The sequence below is a fragment of the Liolophura sinensis genome, chromosome 12 (assembly GCF_032854445.1).
Source record: "Liolophura sinensis isolate JHLJ2023 chromosome 12, CUHK_Ljap_v2, whole genome shotgun sequence".
Lineage (NCBI taxonomy): Eukaryota > Metazoa > Mollusca > Polyplacophora > Chitonida > Chitonidae > Liolophura > Liolophura sinensis.
In genome coordinates this window covers 5,383,253-5,403,444 of record NC_088306.1, presented here as the reverse complement: position 1 = coordinate 5,403,444, position 20,192 = coordinate 5,383,253, and the positions used below count along the sequence as shown (strand labels likewise).

General features: G+C 41.0%; 2 protein-coding genes across 2 annotated transcripts; one reads left to right on the top strand and one right to left on the bottom strand.

Moving 5' to 3' along the window:
• Window positions 1-6,356: 6,356 nt before the first annotated feature.
• On the bottom strand, window positions 6,357-9,557 carry LOC135479399 (WD repeat-containing protein 53-like). Its single transcript, XM_064759223.1, has 2 exons — window positions 9,537-9,557; window positions 6,357-8,373 (listed from the first exon to the last, which is right to left on the bottom strand). The coding sequence occupies exon 2, from the start codon at window positions 8,366-8,368 to the stop codon at window positions 7,337-7,339; it is 1,032 nt and encodes a 343-aa protein (XP_064615293.1). The 5' UTR covers window positions 8,369-8,373; window positions 9,537-9,557; the 3' UTR covers window positions 6,357-7,336.
• Window positions 9,558-9,609: 52 nt separating this feature from the next.
• Window positions 9,610-20,189, top strand: LOC135479271 (nuclear protein AMMECR1-like). Its single transcript, XM_064759087.1, has 5 exons — window positions 9,610-9,924; window positions 14,607-14,717; window positions 16,564-16,678; window positions 17,887-17,977; window positions 18,893-20,189. The coding sequence occupies exons 1-5, from the start codon at window positions 9,713-9,715 to the stop codon at window positions 19,057-19,059; spliced, it is 696 nt and encodes a 231-aa protein (XP_064615157.1). The 5' UTR covers window positions 9,610-9,712; the 3' UTR covers window positions 19,060-20,189.
• Window positions 20,190-20,192: the final 3 nt, after the last annotated feature.

Genomic DNA, 20,192 nt, shown 5'->3' with positions numbered 1-20,192 from the left:
AGGCAGTCTATAAAGTGCTACTTCAGTTCAACAGGATCTAGGCAGAAATAATGAAATGACATGTAGTACACCCTATGGAACACTTAGCCAATAGCCAGGTTCAAAAAGATTGGTGATGAATAAGTAACAAATGTTAACCTCTATAAGTAGTGATGGGTCCTCAAAAACACAATCTTTGGCATTTTCTGTAAAATTTTTCGGATGTGAAATGGTAATATTCCTTATGTGATGGCTACTCGGGTGTATCTCAGCATTCGGTGATGCCAGATGTTCTCGCATGATGTCACATCAGGCAAAATTGGAAACGACAGAAAATTGTTCGTCTGTATTATCCTCCAAAACTAACAGGCTTTTGTGCAGCACATTTTTTTTTCCGACATGTTATGAAAGCTGTTCAGACTCCGATCTCGGTCTTTATCATTTAACCCTGCTTTCAGGATCTATTAATAGATCTTTAATAGTAATTAAATACAGTGATAAAATAATGTTACTAAAAATTTCTCGTGTTAAATATTTATCAGATGAATGCATATATTCAAATCTTGTTTTTGATGGTTTCCCCTTCTTTGCACCGAGATTCAGTGTGATCCTTGACACACTTCAGAGAAGGCTCAAAGCAGTTCAGTTCATGTAGTCAAGTCTCCTCTTTCACAAAATATTGTAAATTAGTCTTTCGTAAATGACATCGCCTTGCGGTCTTATTTTGTGGAAGTGGCACCAGACCTTTGTACTCTCCGTTAAAGGATTGTATGTGGCAGATGTAATGTTTTCATATTCCATCTGGGGCGGCATCTTAAACCGGCCAGTCAGTGGGAATAATTCATTTTCGTTTACCTTCTACCTTTCATAATTTTGGCTTATTTTCAAATCTTAATTGGCTGCTCCTTATTCTTTGAACGTCTACAATCTTAGCAGTTGTATCTTCAGAAAAGTAATTGGTAATTCATGGCAGTTAAACCTTGCAGGACCTGGTTTGTTTTCATGCTAGCATTTAGCTAATGTTTTTCAGTTTTTCAGTTCTGGAATTTGCTAACACATATCTATTAAAGTGTAGAAGTGAGAACATTTTTAGATTCATTTTTACTTCAGAACTTTACCATGATAGTGCCTTTATGGACATACATTCCCATTGGCCAAGAATCAAGGTACCGGAGTGTAGTGATTGGTCTGCTTGTTGGTGTGATGGCACTGCGAAGTTCAGAGGTCAAATGTTATCTGTCTGTTAGTGTTTGTTGTAGGTGCATGCAGAGGTACCAGGATTTCTTCGTGTGTATTAGACCGTCCAAGTTTTGTATACTTGTGTGTGTAGTTGACAAAGCCGAGTTGTGATTGGTTGTATCTGAATATTTAACTCCAATGAAATGTTCTCTTTCATATACAGTGTGCCTGTATAAAATCCTCACGTGTATATTTAACACTTGTACCTGTGTGTACCTGTGTTTGTCAGGACAGAATAATGCTGCTTTGTGTATGCTAATTGCAAATGTCACGCTCAACAAAAATATAAACCCACTAAGCAATTCTATGTTGTTTTCTCTCAATATTAAGTAACATGTTAACTCATCGACTAGGGTCAATACTGAGTGTCTTCAAGTCAGAATCACGAAGAGCATGAACCGTGATTACCGTCCATTCTGTTTTCACACTTTCATAGCTCTTGGATTATTTCCGTAAAATCGGGTGGAAATTAAAGCCACAGTTGACAAGGATTATGTCCCCTTATCGTTAACATGTCATTTAAGACTGAAAGAAAACAATATAAAATTGCTTTGAGTGTGTATATTTTTGTTGAGTATCAGTATATATTGTTAACATTATATGATTTCACCTGCATATACACTAAGAAGTGCAGATAATATCTCCTTTGGATAAAACTTCATTGCTGTCTTATGTTCAGATTTATGAAGTAAGGAAATGCTGACTTGTCTATTATAGATCTATCCCGTTACATGTAATTTACATACTGCAGATTTTTAAATGATTTGTTGTCAGTTTTCACTTCAAACCATGCACAAAACTGCTGGTGAAATGATGACACATTTAAACCTCTGTCCCCCCAAAAATCTTTTTTGATTGGTATGTACAGCTGTACACATTTGTTTCACATGGGATGGCAGCACGTTTTTTTATAAGGTGGTATTAGTGTGAAGCAGGACATTGAGCCACTGCTACATCAAAACTGGAATGTAGCTCAACGTCTACAGTGTTTCAATTTCTACACTGTACTGCTTTTAAGGTTAGGTCATGATGATGAGCCAGTAAGAAACATTTCATTTCAATTAAATGACATCAAAGTCCTGATACTGAGCGTTTCACAAGTTCCCCGTTATTGACCCCATCTTGATATTTTCTACTGAGCTGGCTAATTTTCCCTGGCTTTGCTAAGGTTTGTGATTGAATAATTTGTGGTTCCTAGCTGATATATGGCTATTTCTTGGATTGTGTTACCTGTTTCTTGCTGGGAATGTTAAGATAGCCGAAAGTGATTCCGTCAAAATACTACTTACTGTGCAATACAGATTTACAATAAAAGTAAAAGAAAGTTATGGCATTCAATATGTATTTTTCATTATACATGTACTACTAATTTGGTTGCTTGGAATTCCAGGTCAAAATTTCTCATGTCATAAAGCTACGTGTAATTACCAAATGCTTGGTGAAATCAGTTTATCCTAGCTAAGGTATCCTAGCTACATCGTAAATTCAGTTTCTTGGTGTACACGTATGTTTGATATCTACTCAAGAATATTTCACTAATACCTGAATGGCCATCAGTATTTTGGTTTGAGCTACATGAAGTGGCGGGCGTAAACCATTGACCTTTGGCAAGTTACTGATGGACTGTCCCAGGTGTGAGGTACACGCCCTGATGGTGGAATTTTAAGTCAAGTGGTCTTCAACAGATGTGTAAATGACACCATAGGCACTGCTGCCCATTGCTTATCTCGCCCTACTGTCGTCAGTAGGGCCCCACCGAACTGGGCCTAATGTGCTACTGCCATCAGTGTCCCACCAGACTGGGCCTAATGTGCTATTGCCATCAGTGCCCCACCAGATTGGGCCTTATGTGCTACTGCCATCAGTGCCCCACCAGATTGGGCCTAATGTGCTACTGCCATCAGTGTCCCACCAGATTGGGCCTAATGTGCTACTGCCATCAGTGTCCCACCAGATTGGGCCTAATGTGCTACTGCCATCAGTGTCCCACCAGATTGGGCCTAATGTGCTACTGCCATCAGTGCCCCACCAGATTGGGCCTAATGTGCTACTGCCATCAGTGTCCCACCAGATTGGACCTAATGTGCTACTGCCATCAGTGTCCCACCAGATTGGACCTAATGTGCTACTGCCATCAGTGTCCCACCAGATTGGACCTAATGTGCTACTGCCATCAGTGTCCCACCAGATTGGGCCTAATGTGCTACTGCCATCAGTGTCCCACCAGATTGGGCCTAATGTGCTACTGCCATCAGTGTCCCACCAGATTGGACCTAATGTGCTACTGCCATCAGTGCCCCACCAGATTGGGCCTAATGTGCTGTGCCATCAGTGCCCCACCGAATTGGGCCTAAAGTGCTACTGCCATCAGTGTCCCATTGAATTGGGCTTGATGTGCTACTGCCATCAGTGCACCACCAAATTGGGCTTGATGTGCTACTGCCATCAGTGCCCCACCAAATTGGGCCTAAACTGCTACTGTACTAGTGCCCCACCAAATTGGTACTAATGTGCAACTGTACGAGTGCCACACCAAATTGGGCCTAATGTGCTACTGTACCAGTGCTTGGGGCATATTCCTTTCAGCACAGAGCACTTCGGTGCCCTGATCATTAGAGCATTCACCTTAAAGTCAGGAGACCTCAGGACAAAACCTGGGTCGGGTTATGCCAAAGACTTTAAAAATGATACTTGTTGCTGCCTCGCTTGGCGCTGAGCACCGAGAGGTTAGTAAGGACACAACTGATTGACCTGGTATCAGCAAAATGTGACTGGGAGGGGGAGTCATGTCTGTTAGCTTCGGCATGATACATCAGATACATCAGCACTTTGGCGGTATGAACTCTCCCTACCACAAGATGACACATTATACGTATACACACTTAACTCCTCCTCGTCATATGACTGAAAAATGTTAAACCACAAGCACAGGTACATACATACAGCGTATGCACCACTCTCCTCACTCGCTTTACATCACTGCCACCACTAGACAGACTTGACCTTTGGAGTTAGTGCGACCCACATATGCTTGTTCCAACTTAGCCTAAACACTGGTGTCCTCACATGGAACTATTTGATCAGTATTCGTCAATAAAATTGTCTCAGATGTTGGTCAGAATCATGCTGCAAATATTTTAGATGAAGAGGTTGTCTGTGTATGAAGCATAGTGAGAAGTTGTTCAAGATTTCTGTACAAAATTTGATAATGGTGTCAGTGATTTGAAGCCAGCACGTCCAACGTGCTGTAAAGGATTATGTGCTTGGGAGTTGTGCACCTTACAACTTCATATACAAGCCACACCATGCTTGCTAACATCTTCAACCTTTTCCCACATTTGCAAGGTGTTAATTTAACCATATTCTAAAGGCATTGCTCTGTGCAGACTGATAAAATTATATTTTCTGTGAAGCCATGAAACTGATCAATCCAACCAATGTAGCGAACTGCACTGGAATTTGCTCTTTCATTCATGAAAAGGTTGAGGAATTAGGGTATTTTTGGATGCAAGTTTAGGTTTTCAGATGTTTGTACACCTTACAACTACATGTATAAGCCACATCGTGCTCCCTGGCATCATTACCAGAGATAGAATGCTACTTTGGATGCAAGTTTAGGTTTTCAGATGTTTGTACACCGTACAACTACATGTATAAGCCACATCGTGCTTCCTGACATCATTACCAGAGATAGAATGCTACTTTGGAGGCAAGTTTAGGTTTTCAGATGTTTGTACACCTTACAACTACATGTATAAGCCACATCGTGCTCCCTGGCATCATTACCAGAGATAGAATGCTACTTTGGAGGCAAGTTTAGGTTTTCAGATGTTTGTACACCTTACAACTACATGTATAAGCCACATCGTGCTCCCTGGCATCATTACCAGAGACAGAATGCTACATTGGAGGCAAGTTTAAGTTTTCAGATGTTTGTACACCTTACAACTACATGTATAAGCCACATCGTGCTCCCTGACATCATTACCAGAGACAGAATGTTACTTTGGATGCAAATTTAGGTTTTCAGATGTTTGTACACCTTACAAGTACATGTATAAGCCACATCATGCTCCCTGACATCATTACCAGAGACAGAATGCTGCTTTGGATGCAAGTTTAGGTTTTCAGATGTTTGTACACCTAACAACTACATGCATAAGCCACATCGAGCTCCCTGACATCATTACCAGAGACAGAATGCTGCTTTGGATGCAAGTTTAGGTTTTCAGATGTTTGTACACCTTACACCTACATGTATAAGCCACATCGTGCTCCCTGACATTATTACCAGATATAGAATGCTACTTTGGAGGCAAGTTAAGGTTTTCAGATGTTTGTACACCTTACACCTACATGTATAAGCCCCATCGTGCTCACTGACATTATTACCAGAGATAGAATGCTACTTTGGAGGCAAGTTTAGGTTTTCAGATGTTTGTACACCTAACAACTACATGCATAAGCCACATCGTGCTCCCTGACATCATTACCAGAGACAGAATGCTACTTTGGATGCAAGTTTAGGTTTTCAGATGTTTGTACACCTTACACCTACATGTATAAGCCACATCATGCTCCCTGACATCATTACCAGAGACAGAATGCTACTTTGGATGCAAGTTTAGGTTTTCAGATGTTTGTACACCTTACACCTACATGTATAAGCCACATCATGCTCCCTGACATCATTATCAGAGACAGAATGCTACTTTGGATGCAAGTTTAGGTTTTCAGATGTTTGTACACCTAACAACTACATGCATAAGCCACATCGTGCTCCCTGACATCATTACCAGAGACAGAATGCTACTTTGGATGCAAGTTTAGGTTTTCAGATGTTTGTACACCTAACAACTACATGTATAAGCCCCATCGTGCTCCCTGACATTATTACCAGATATAGAATGCTACTTTGGAGGCAAGTTTAGGTTTTCAGATGTTTGTACACCTAACAACTACATGTATAAGCCCCATCGTGCTCCCTGACATTATTACCAGAGATAGAATGCTACTTTGGAGGCAAGTTAAGGTTTTCAGATGTTTGTACACCTAACAACTACATGTATAAGCCACATCGTGCTCCCTGACATCATTACCAGAGATAGAATGCTACTTTGGAGGCGAGTTTAGGTTTTCAGATGTTTATTCCTCACATGAAGAACACTGTTTATCATTAATGACTGCATGTTTGTATGCATGTACTAGTATACAAGCTGTAGATCATTACCTATTAAGCAGAAAATCATCCAGTACGATTTTGGCATGGGTCAGCTGTTTGGTAGATCACAAAACTGTCCGGTAAACAACATTTCCAATGGATGGATCTAACACATCTGATGTCCCACCATCACTTCTCATGACAACATTACTTCTCATTCCATTCCCGATGGAAGCAACTGTGACGTCATGACGTCACAGAAGGATTGAACATTTGTAACCAATGTGTGGGACATCCTTTGGACCTATTCGCAACCATACTGCTCATGATTGGTCAACTGCATGTTCTTGATTGACAGTTCGGAAAGGTCTATAATGTGGGTAGTTTGAAAAATTTTCCAATCATGTCCTGCACCAACTTGAAGATTATATCCTGGCTTGAAGCTGTACTAGAGCTAATACGTATTTCAACAAAAATAGGATTTGACTGATTTATTTATTTGATTGATGTTTTACGCTGTACTCAAGAATATTTCACTTATAGGACAGCCGGCAGCATTATGGTGGGAGGAAAACAGGCAGAGCCTGGGGTAAACCCACGACCGTCCGCAGGTTGCTGGCAGACCTTTCCACGTACGGCCGGAGAGGAAGCCATCATGAGCTGCATTGGTGAGCTGCACTGGTGACTGCATTGGTGATAAAAATATGACGTTTTACGCATAAAAGGTTTAGTTTTCATACAAATTGCTTTCAGTCACAGGCTTAAAGGCTCTTCGAGGGCATTTTACAGCACATTCTTGATGCACGGTCACAGTGTCATTATTTAAAGTTTGGGGTAAAAACCTTCATGTTTTTTTCCACGACAGTCCTAGTTGTAAGCACCTGATGGCACATTCTGAGGATTTGTATACAGGTTATGTACAGTTATCAACCTTACAGGAAACTTAACAACCTAATATCAAGGAATTGCGTATAAACTTATGTCTGACCGCTGATCAGCGACTGCCACAGCTAAAACCCCATTCCGTGTGACAGGTGTCAACCAGTTTATCTTGAACTTGTGATCAATTTTGTGACAGATGACGTTCTCAGTTAAAGCGGGCACAACTGGGGCTGGGTTAGTTCTGTGCCCATTCGTGATGGGTGTGGGGGCAGCTGCCGCCTCTCCTGCGCCTTCGCCCCGCGACAAGTCCCACATCAAGATCTGTTCATCGTTACTTCCTGTTATAAACTTTGTACTGTCAACAAAATGAACCTGAGAAACGCCCTGCGAATGAGCCTGAAAGTAGTGCTCCTTCTTCAGATGCCGTCTGGAAGAGTCCATTAGTAGCACACCCCCATTTCCAAGGCCACAGGCCACCAAGGTTCCATCAGGATTCACGTTAACATGATGAACAAATGGGGGGTTCAGGAGGTAGTTAACACTGTCCAAACTCTCATCACTTATTAATTCCTGCATATTCCACATGTTCAAAACCTTCAACTTGCCAAAATCCCAGTGTATGAGGTTGAAATCAAACCCTCCAGTCACAATATCCCAGGGTTTTCCCGGACGAAACGTCACTGAGGAGCAGATGTTCGTGTGTTTGTTCCTCAAGGTTTTGAACACCTTGTTTTCACCAGCTCTAACAGTGAATACTTTCACGTTACCTGTGTCATCGCAAGCTGCAAGAAACTCCTCCTTATCATTTAGAACAATCTGATTAATTTCATCATCACAGACGGGAAGGGAGTCCACAGGAGAATCAAAGTTACGAACATCGTACTGTTCAACATTTTCCCTGAAGGAAGCATACAGAGTGTCTGGTTTGTTTTTGGGAAGACATATTGAAGTGCAGCCATCAGATTTAGTCAGTTTGTGGGTGAGCTCTTCTGTTCGGAGGTCCCAGGTACAGAGTTCTCCCCCTTCCCCTCCACTCACCAGGAGATGCTCCTTGCACTCCACACACAGAACACTGTCAGAGTGGCCTCCCTTTAGCATACGAGCCATTCTCTCTGAAATCAAACATTAACTCATGAGAAGAAGTAAACAGAAGTCAGGAAATCAACCTGTATCATTCTGTTTGCACATGTTCATAACACTATTACCATGATTCCTTGTCACACTGAAGAAAATTGAGCCAACAGTTGTCTGAAAAAAAATTTCATGCACAAGAAATTTGCCAGGAGGGCAGACTTCAACCCTGGGAGTGTAATTTGAAACCTGAGCCACATTTCATACCCAGCGTCCAAATCCCCATATACCCTTGTCAACACAGGGACAACGATTTTGTCCCTACATTATTTATAAGAATAGAAAGCTAATCTAGAGTATATGTAAACCTGAGCTAATAAACAATTGTGCTAGCTATATCGACTGCAGACAGCACTGGTATAGTGGCGTGACGTCACAATGATGCGCCATGGTATGCAGGGTTACAAAGAAAAATTACGTCAGTCTGCGCAGTAATTTAGCTGTGCACGTTATAAATTTAGCGTCACAGAGAAAAACGACATCAGTCTGCACAGTAATTCAGCTCTGCAAGGTTTAAATCTCATATACCCATTGTGGGCATGGCCTGCAGCTCTGACAAGTGTATGACAACATTTTAACCCGCTTTAACCCGCAGTGGCAATCGACAATCACTGATGCTGTGAGGACAATGTGATATACAAGCCTTCCATGTGTCCTTTGACACAGACATTTGCTTAGAAGTATCAGTTTCTGAGTAAATACGCTACATGTGTTATTGGTCATTCAGCGCCACGGGTAAGCACACATGTAGTCATAGACAGCCTTGGCATGTTAAATGAGGGAGATCATTTTGCCCGCTAAATTAGTATAATATATCAGATTGGGGTACTATCAATTTTCTCTACATAATACAAATTAAACGTAGTTCAAGTGCTTCTACACAGTCTTCAAAATCTGAATATTGTGACAGTGTGGTGAAGATTGTCCGAGTTGTAAAAAAAGAAAATGTAGGCTGCTGGCGCATTGACTGTTATACAACTGAGTGAAGGAGTCGATCTAAATGTGGTGCGAAGAGAGTTCATTATTTTAAATTGACAACATCCCATTATGCATTCTTCCTTAAAGAAAGATTTATCCAATCACAGGCAACTAGTATATCCGGTTTTTTGTTGATATTAACAACCGAAATAAGCAAAGGTTTTACCTCGTCGCGTTTCCTCCTCGACCTTTGACATGCACAGCGCCCTCTGTGAGTCTCTCCGACACTCGAACACTTACGCCCAGGTGTACTGACATTCAGTTTTGCCCACGAAACCATTCAGCTGGCGGAGATCTCCGTAGGTAACGGGAGAAAACCCTGGCGAGACAGTTCATTCAAAAATGGCCGCAAGCTGTTGTGGGGTGAAGAAGCAGAAGCTCAATAATTCTATGCCATCCATATGCTGCAACGGCTCATCAGTTCATCCAAACCCCCACAAAAATGGCTACACTGTCGCCTCCGTGGAGATGTGTTTCTTCTGTTTTGACGTCCTACACAGCCATTTATACAGTTATGACCCACCCAAGATTCCGTCGTTTACCAACGATTCATAGTGAGTATGGCCGTCCCTGCTGGTGGATTTTATGGGAAATATTCATTCTAACTCGACTCTTTACACGGCTATCAATTCTTATTTACATTTCCCTGAGCGGCCCTACATGAGCGAGGTTCTCAAGAGTGTGTCAGTGTGTTTGATTGGGTAATATGTGGCCAATTTTCGCTACATTTTCACACGAATCCAGCGTCTATCGCCTTCCCGCATACCCTGCATTATTGACACTAGTGGAGTCCATTTTGCTTTTTAGGGGTGTTCGTATATATGTGATAGCTATCAACATGAAAGTGTAACCCCTAAATATAGCCACATTTTTGTTTCTTTGTTTACTCTCACAAATAACACGGTGGTTGTCAAATAAAACACTTTGTTACTAAAGCCAAGCGATTAAGAAGACCAAGCTAGGAAGTTAAATACATTCTTTGTATTGGCTTTAGTACTATTACAGTACTGGTATTTTACAGTTATGGTAATGATTACATGTTCTAATTGTGATAAAACCTTAATTGTCAAGGTTGGGCTTCAGTTATGAGGAGGAATTTCGATGTATTTTGACCTTTAATTTTTTTTCTGTCAGGTGATACTCATCCATGATGTGACTTATGTAGGTGTGGTAAAAGAACGGTGTTAAAATTTGGGTAATGGCAATATCGTAGATATCAGTTCAAATATGTGTGTAATTAAGGCCTACAATGAAGTTCGAAGCTTCTTCATCTGCAATAGTCATGAGTAATATGACAATATCAATAGACAATTACAATTTCTGTAGCTATTTTTTCTGCTGCATGTAGACATACAGATGAATACAAAGTAGCTTGTACTTGTACTTATGTGTAAGTGTAAGATATGATGATCTTAAATAGTGTGTTGGGCGCCTCTGTGGCTGAGGGGGGGGGGGGTAGCACACCAGCACCGTGCAATAACTCAGGAGCCTCCCACTGATCAGGCCGCTGTGAAGTCCAGCTAAAGTTGGCTTCCTCTCTAGCAGCACATGGGAAGGTCTGCCAGCAACCTGCGGATGGTCGTGGGTTCCCCCGGGCACTGCCCGGTTTTCGTCCCACCATAATGCTGGCAGCTGTCGGGTAACTTAAGAATACGGCATAAACACCAATGAAATAAAATAAATACTTCATGTATTGGGGATCTCCGTGGCCCTGGTGGTTAGCACGCCATCACGGCACAATGACCCAGGAGCCTCTCACCAATGCGGCTGATGTGAGGTCAAGTCCAGCTAATGCTGGCTTCCTCTCCAGTCCTACATGAGAATGTCTGGGAACAACCTGCGGATGGTTGTGTGTTCCCCCGGGCTCTGTCAGGTTTCCTCCTTCCATAATGCTGGCCACCATCGTATAAGGGGAATATTCTTGAGTACGGCATAAAACACCAATGAAATAAATAAATAAATAACTCATGTATGGCTCAGTAAACTGGTCTAGTATCTCCCTGGTCTAATTCTACCAGTCACCAGTCAAGGGTTCTAAAATTTGTATGCATGTATATATGTAGGGGCTAAATTAAAGCTCAGTATTTAGGATAGCCAAAGTGATTAAAGTGTGATATCCTGGGTTTCAGTGTACAGTGCTTGGTTTCATTGTACGGCCCTGGGTTTCATTGCACTGCCCTGGGTTTCATTGTGCAAACCTATGGCCCTGGGTTTTATTGTGCAAACCTGGGTTTCATTGTGCAAACTTGGGTTTCATTGTACAAACCTGGGTTTCATTGTGTGGCCCAGGATATCATTGTATGGCCCTGGGTTTCATTGTGCAAACCTGGGTTTCATTGTACGGCCCTGGGTTTTACTGTACGGCCCTGGGTTTCATTGTGCAAACCTAGATTTCTTTCTACGGTCCTGAGATAGGTTTCATCGTACGGCCCTGAGCAGGGTTTCATTGTACGGCCCTGAGCAGGATTTCATTGTACAGCCCTGGGTTTGCACCCAGTGATTATATATTATTTTGCATATATACATACAAAAATACACTAAGACTAGTACTGTATTGCTATGTGTAGGTACAATCTGGTGTCCATCATGTCCATAGCCTGACCTTTTAGCCTGCTGGCCTGACCCATGTACATGTGCTATAACTCTGATTACTGACAGGCCAGAAATAGACACATCAGCTGTGCCTATTGACAGGTCTCCAGACTGACCATTGGTTTGGCTTAAGCTACAGCTGTATGATGATAAAGGTTGCTATGTACACAAGGATGTGGTATGTAGATGTTGTATGCACCATAGAGTCCAGCTGTGGGGCATTTCCAAGCAATATACATGCATGTCTGTATCAGATTAACTTCTCATTTTCATAATAATTGTCCACATTAATTTAACAGACAAAAGTTCTGTAATGGTTGAAAAGGTTGAATATCTATGGTATGTACAAGTACACACTGTAATTCTTCAACCGTTAGAGCTGATCAAACTTTCTGAAAAAACTATGAGGTGTAGAGAAATAATTGGCACAGTTTTATTAAGCTCCTATCTCAAGTGACACAATCAACTCATTTTTAGGGTCATTTTTAAAATAATTGTATGCATAAATTCTACAGAAAAAATTTCTCTATAGGTTGAGATGGTTGAAGAGACTGATGTAAGAGGTTCCCATAAAAATTTATTATTTTTTAAATTATTTGGTGTGTTTTATTTCCTTACTACGATTCTGTATGAGAAAGGTGTAGGAGATTGTACTGGTACTGACAATCATCTGATAACACAATTATTAACAACTGACAAATTTAGATAAACCTATGAAAACTACCAGGAATAACACTATATACAAATAAAAACAATGCTGTCTTGAGTCATAACCCGGAACTTAATTGTCTCAGCAGCGTGACAAATGAATAAAACTGCAGAAGTGAGCTTGCTATTTTTAAGATTAACAACACACACTCTCAAGCAGTTCATACAATTCAACATGTGCGGCATGACATACGAGAATCAAGACAGGTGAAGTATAAACTATTGCGTTATCAGATGATTTTCAGTACCGGTACATTCTCCGACAACTTTCTCATAAAGAATCCTAGTAGGAAAAAAACAAAACATACCAAATAATAAGAAAATATATAAAACCCCACACAACTTGTGATCATACATAAAACCCCACACAACTTGTGATCATACATAAAACCCCACACAACCTGTGTTCATACATAAAACCTCACACAACCTGTGTTCATACATAAAACCTCACACAACCTTTGTTCATACATAAAACACCAGGCAACCGGTGTTCATACATAAAACCCAAGACAGCCTGTGTTTATACATAGACCCCAGACACTCTGTATTCATACATTAAACCCAGACAGTCTGTATTTATACATTAAACCCCTGACAGTCTGTATTGATACTTTAAACCCCAGAAAGCCTGTCTTTATACACATTAAATTCAGACATCCTGTGTTTATACATTAAACCCCAGACAGCCTGTGTTTATACATAAAACCTCTGACAGCCTGTGTTCATACATTAAACCCCATACAGCCTGTGTTTATACATTAAACCCCATACAGCCTGTGTTTATACATTAAACCCCATACAGCCTTTGTTTATACATTAAACCCCAGTCAACCTGTGTTCATACATTAAACCCCAGGCAGCCTGTGTTTATACATAAAACCCCAGACAACCTGTGTTTATACATAAAACCTCTGACAGCCTGTGTTCATACATTAAACCCCATACAGCCTGTGTTTATACATTAAACCCCATACAGCCTGTGTTTATACATTAAACCCCATACAGCCTGTGTTTATACATTAAACCCCAGACAACCTGTGTTCATACATTAAACCCCAGGCAGCCTGTGTTTATACATAAAACCCCAGACAACCTGTGTTTATACATAAAACCCCAGACAGCTTGCCTTTATACATTAAACCCCAGACAGTCTGGATTCATACATTAAGCCCCAGACATCCTGTGTTCATACATAAAACCCCAGACAACCTGTGTTTATACATAAAACCCCAGACAGCCTGTGTTTATACATAAAATCCCAGGCAGCTTGCGTTTATACATTAAACCCCAGACAGTCTGTATTCATACATTAAACCCCACAAAGCCTGTGTTTATACACATTAAACTCAGACATCCTGTGTTCATACATAAAACCCCAGACAGCCTGTGTTTATACACACAACCTCAGATATAAAATCCCAGACTGCGTGGGGGGTAGCCGCCATGGCCGAGGTGGTTAGTGTGCCAGTGTGTCGCAGTGAACCAGGAACCTACAATGCTGTCCATTGTGTCCATTATGCTGGCTTCCTCTCTGGCTGTACATTGGAAGGCCTGCCAGCAACCTGTGGATGATTGTGCTGGGTTTCGGCAGGCTTCCCACCATAATGCTGTTGGCCGTTGTATAAGTTAACTATTCTTGAGTATGGCGAAACAAAACACCGGTCAAATAAATATGTGAAAAATGTGTGTGTTTTCAGTATAAATACACAAAAGCTCAGGCTGCCAGGGTTCAGATATAAAACCACAGCCAGCCAGCTTGAAGGTCATGTGATTTTACCTGTACATCTATCCAATATCCAGGCAATCTCCCTCATGCACTTCTCCAATAAACTTGTACGTGAAAAGGTAATACGATTGAAACGCTGCCAAATCAAATCAGTGAACACATGTAATGGAGTATGTACGTGTACATCTATCTGTTGTCTCTCCGCAGCCCTTTATTTGTCACCTGGAAAATGGGGCGTGACCGACGACTACGTGGTTGTATAGGCACCTTTTCAGCTATGAGCCTTCATAATGGTCTCAGGGAATATGCAGTCACTAGGTAGGTAACCATGTGTATCACTCTTCACCACTAGGTAGGTAACCATGTGTACCACTCTTCACCACTAGGTAGATATCCAGTTGTACTACACCTTACCATATAGGTGGGTGACCATTTGTATCACTTTTTAAAATAGGTAGATATCCACTTGTACTACACCTTACCACATAGGTGGGTAACCATTTGTATCACTTTTTGCAAATAGGTAGGTAACCACTTGTACCATTCTTCACCACTAGGTGGATAACCACTTGTACCATTATTTACCACTAGGTGGGTAACCACTTCTAAAGCTATTTACAAATAGGTAGATAGCCACTTGTACCATTCTTTACAACCAGGTAGGTATACCATTTGTGCCATTATTTACAAATAGATAGGTAACCACTTGTACCACTCTTTACCATGAGGTCAGTAACCATTTGGTGCCACGATTTATAAATAGGTAGCTAACCACTTGTACTGCTCTTTTTCACTAGACAGTTATAAACAGTTCGTACAACTACATGTAGGTTAATAACCACTTCTTTTTGTACCACTGTCTACCACAAGGTAGGTGTCCATTTGTACCATTCTTTACCACTAGGAATGTAACCACTTGTACCACTCTTTTTCACTAGACAGTTATAAACAGTTCGTACAACTACATGTAGGTTAATAACCACTTCTTTTTGTACCACTGTCTACCACAAGGTAGGTGTCCATTTGTACCATTCTTTACCACTAGGAATGTAACCACTTGTACCACTCTTTACCAGTGCATAGGTAAAACTTGTATCACTCTAATCCAGTAGGTAGGTAGCCATTTGTACCACTCCTTACCACTAGGGATGTAGCACCTTGTACCACTCTCTACCAGTCTTTACCACTAGATTTTAGCTAGTGTTATACCTTGAGTCAACATTAGTGTCTAACAGTGAAAGCAGTGTTAAGCTAAATGTCCGTGATGGTATTTTAAAATGTACTACATATGCTGAGCTTCCCTTTTGCATACATGTGAATCACAATAAGGCACAATAAGGGAGCTGTTCCATTGTTGATGCTCCGTGTTGAATTAATTTACATATATTGCTCATTTTGTGACATTATATTCTTGTGTTCCGTGCGTAAGTAGAATAAATGTTAAAGTAAAAGAAAGCTAAAATATGAAATAAGGTTCATCATACAGAGAACTGAAAACTTTGTGTAAAAATACTTGCATTTATTTTGAAAGGCATTCAGATATTTGAATTCTATGGTGGACTTTATGGGCCATACTGACAGTCTCTAGGAACTCTTGACGTCACATCACCTGTTTTTCCTCATGTTCACCAGAAGGAAGGAATTTTTGAGAACATTATTTCAGTAATCTTTTACTCATGGGTTAAAAAAGTTATTACAACATAAAGTGTCGTTATTAAAGTTGGAAAAACTTACTGTGATGTGAGAGTTCCTAAACTCTGATAGTATGGTCCATAAAGCCCAAAGTTCAAAGGTTTCAAAAGTTTAGAATTCAAAAGTTTAGACGGCTTTAACTCTCTTCAAAACATTAAATGAAAGTGTATTTACGCATAGTTTTAAGTTGTCTGTATGATGAACCATACTTCATAGTTTAGCTTTCTTTAAGGTAAATGTTAGGGGTGGTACCTCAAAAGTACTGCATTTATTGAGCTCAGGGTTTGTTTAAATGCAAGGGTGATGTTCCATTGTTGATGCCAAGCATGTGTGTATGTACATTAAATTATCAAATCAGGATCTTCAGGTCTCTTTTGCATAAAAATCCATGCTACAGTAAATATTCTGGAATTTTATCATTCAGGCTATAACCCTGATCATATACATGTATTTGAACTATTCATGTTTGCAGTGCCATGAAAGATAGCCGATTTAGTCCAATAACAAAAGAGGATTTCCCCAAACTCCATGTATCTGTGTCTATACTCACCCACTTTGAGGACGCCGGGGATTTCCTGGATTGGGAGGTAATGTGTGGAGATAACTGGGAGGCACTGTATAATGACAACTGGGAGGTAGTGTGCACAGATAACTGGGAGGCACTGTATAGTGATAACTGGGAGGTAATGTGCACAAATAACTGAGAGGTAATGTGTACCGATAACTGAGGGATAATGTGTGGATATAACTGGGTGGTAATGTGTGGAGATACATTTTAACCGGGAGGTAATGTGTAGCGTTAACTTAGCGATAATGTGTGGAGATAACTGGGAAGTAATCTGCCCAGATCACTGGGAGGTAATGTGCACGGATAACTGGGAGATATAACTGTGTGTGGATATAACTGGAAGGCACTGTGTAGCGATAACTGGGAGGTAATGTCTAACTGGGACATAATGTCTAAAGATATGTGAGAGGTAATGTGTGGAGATGACTGTGTGGAAATATGTACCCATAACACAATTAATTAATGTGTAAAGATAAAGATTAATACATGTATGTGGAAATAATGTGGGAGATAAATGGAAGTTATTGTGTCAAGATAACTGGGAAGTAGTGTGTAGAGACAACTACATGTAGGTAGTAATTTAAAGAGATAACTGGGAGATGTCTACAGGCAACTGTGCATGCATGTAATGTGTACCAACAACTGGTACATGTAGATAATGTGTAGTCAACTGGAAGGTAATGTGCACTGACGACTGGGACATAGTGTGTACAGATGACAGGGGAGGTAGTGTGTACAGATGACTGGGAGGTAGTGTGTTCAGATGACTGGGGAGGTAGTGTGTACAGATGACTGTGGAGGTAGTGTGTAGAGATGACTGGGGAGGTAGTGTGTACAGATGACTGGGTGGTAGTGTGTACAGATGACTGTGGAGGTAGTGTGTACAGATGACTGGAGAGGTGGTGTGTACAGATGACTGGGGAGGTAGTGTGTTGAGATGACTGGGAGGTAGTGTGTATAGATGACTGGGGAGGTAGTGTGTATAGATGACTGGGGAGGTAGTGTGTATAGATGACTGGGGAGGTATTGTGTACAGATGAGTGGGGAGGTATTGTGTACAGATGAGTGGGGAGGTAGTGTGTACAGATGGCTGGAAGGTAGTGTGTACAGATGACTGGGGCTAATACATGTAAATGGGACCTGATTAGCAGAGCTAAGGTACATGTATGAATCTGGTGCAAATTACACTCCTTATTTGTGTTGACCCTTTTTTATCTGCTTTTTAAGGTTGGAGTTCACGGAATCCGCATTGAGTTTTATAATGAAAAGGGACACAAAAAAACTGCAACATATTTACCCGAAGTTGCAGTTGAGCAAGGTGAGAGACATGAGGGGTCTATCGATGGCCTACTGCTGGGTTTGCAACTATCAGAACCCTGATCAGGGAGATTGGATGTTTGATTTACTTATTTGATTAGCATTTTACTTCGTTCAAGAATATTTCACTAATACAACCCCTGCCCACATTGTGGTAGGAGGAAAAAACAAGCAGAGCTTGAGGGAAACCCAAAACCATCCACAAGTTGCTGGCAGACTATCCCATAAACAACCGGAGAAGAAGCCAGCATGAACTGGACTTGAACTCACAGCAACCGCATTAAATAGAGGCTCTGGATTCGATGTGCTGCGCTAGCATGCTAACCTAGGAAAGGTCCCTGGATTGATTGTTCAAGATCTAGCTCTGTCTCAGCTGCAGCTTTGTCGGGAGCTATGTCAGCCACCTGGCAAAGGGCAGTGGTTAACTCTGAGCACTCTTTTTTTCCTGCACCCATAAGCCTCATTATTGTCACTGATCCACTGCTGAGGTACGGGGTTCAAATCCAGCTCTGGTCAATATGTGCTGATCTCTATGTAAAGAGGTTTGTGTGGTTGTTGTAGAAAATCCGTTCTGAAACATAGTAAGTATTCACAGTAAATACAAAATTGTAAGTACACATAATATTCAGTATTGCACAGAATGTTGATTATTACCAGTTAGCCTTACAAGAAAAAAAATCTATATGACAGTAATAAATGGTTATTTGTTAAATGTATCCTAACCAACAATGTCTCGAGTCTTACCATCGGGCTGTGGCTGAGTTTCCTTAATCCCATGGGTCAATCAGAAAATATTCCTGCTTACAAGGTAAAACATCAGTGGCATGACCAGGTAAATTAAACTCAGACCATCCTGTAGAGCATTCTGAATCAGGTAGTTGTCATTATAACATGTTCAGTCTGTTGTTTTCCACAGGTTGGGACCGTATCCAGACAATAGACTCGCTCATGCGAAAGGGAGGTTACAAGAGCTCTATAACTCACGAGGTGCGACGCTCCATCCGCCTTACTAGATATCGCAGCGAAAAAATCACCATTAGTTACAGTGACTATGTTTGTCAAAAACAAAATGGCCATGCATGATGATGAGCCATGCACACCCCCTGCCTGACCAGGCCTGGAACATGTGACGCTCTGCTCAGAGGGCAGAGGGCAAGGGAGAGAAATCTTGTATGGCATTGAGCGGTCTCCATGGTGCATTACCTCCCTTTTATGCACTTGTCATTGAAGAGTTGCTTTTGTTTTAAATTAGACCTGGTAGCATTCAGTCGAGTCTGATGAGATACTGTGGTTTTTAAACCTCAAGTAGATATTGTAGTGATGAAATGAGGTGTTTTAACAGAAATGTCCTGTTTGCACGTTTTACATGCAGTCAGCAGATGGAGACTTTTTAACTGGTTTTGCACTTAGTTTGAGCAAGTTAGCATGAGCATTGAGAACAATATATTCACACAATTTTGCTAACAAGTTTTTAATGCAATGACATCAGAGTGTGTATGATATTTTACGGTTCTTTTTTTTTTTTAAACCCTTCAGCATATATATATATGATTAGGAAGTTTATGTATGTAGTGTGTTTGTTTGTTTTTTTTAGTCAAGGGAGGTAAGTCAGTCGCCATTCCACAAGCTGCATCTGTAACGATGGAACGCTCGTGTACATCAGCAGTTGTAATTCTCACAACAATTAGCATAGGTGGCGGAATTGTGGAGGCTAGGGCTTCTAAGCACCCCCCTCCCTTTGAAATTAAAGTGGGGGAGCTAAGCCCCCCTGAAATAATGTTTTTTTTTTCTATATACCAAATGACGTCGGCTTAGCTGTTTGAGTAAAAATAAATAATGTTTAATAAATAAAGGACAATTTGCTGCAGTGCAGTTTATCCCAGATTTATCACAATTTTTTCCACTAGAAATTGCTTAAATGCGTCTCCAGCGATATAAATGAGGAGAGCTTCCGGGACCTCGGGTGACCTCAGGACCCTCGCATGATGGGCCTGGAAACTACTGCCTCAGCCCCCACAAATTTTATAGCATTCGGCCTTTCCTGGTGAATGTCAACTGCTGTAGAGCAAACGTTCAGTTAAGTTGTTACAGCAATGCAGCCTGCTGTATTGACTCAAGATTTGATAATGCAAACAGTCACAGATGTTCCAGGCAATTTCGTCATGTGAAATGTTTCTCCATGCCATATCATTATCTCATACATCCCCCCTCCCCCC

Coding starts and splice junctions, on each gene's coding strand:
- LOC135479399 (XM_064759223.1), bottom strand. CDS start 8,368: ATGGCTCGTATGCTAAAGGGAGGCCACTCTGACAGTGTTCTGTGTGTG.
- LOC135479271 (XM_064759087.1), top strand. CDS start 9,713: ATGGCCGCAAGCTGTTGTGGGGTGAAGAAGCAGAAGCTCAATAATTCT. Junction 9,925..14,606: donor TCGTTTACCAACGATTCATA/GTGAGTATGGCC, acceptor GTCTCTCCGCAG/CCCTTTATTTGTCACCTGGA. Junction 16,679..17,886: donor GGGATTTCCTGGATTGGGAG/GTAATGTGTGGA, acceptor CTGCTTTTTAAG/GTTGGAGTTCACGGAATCCG.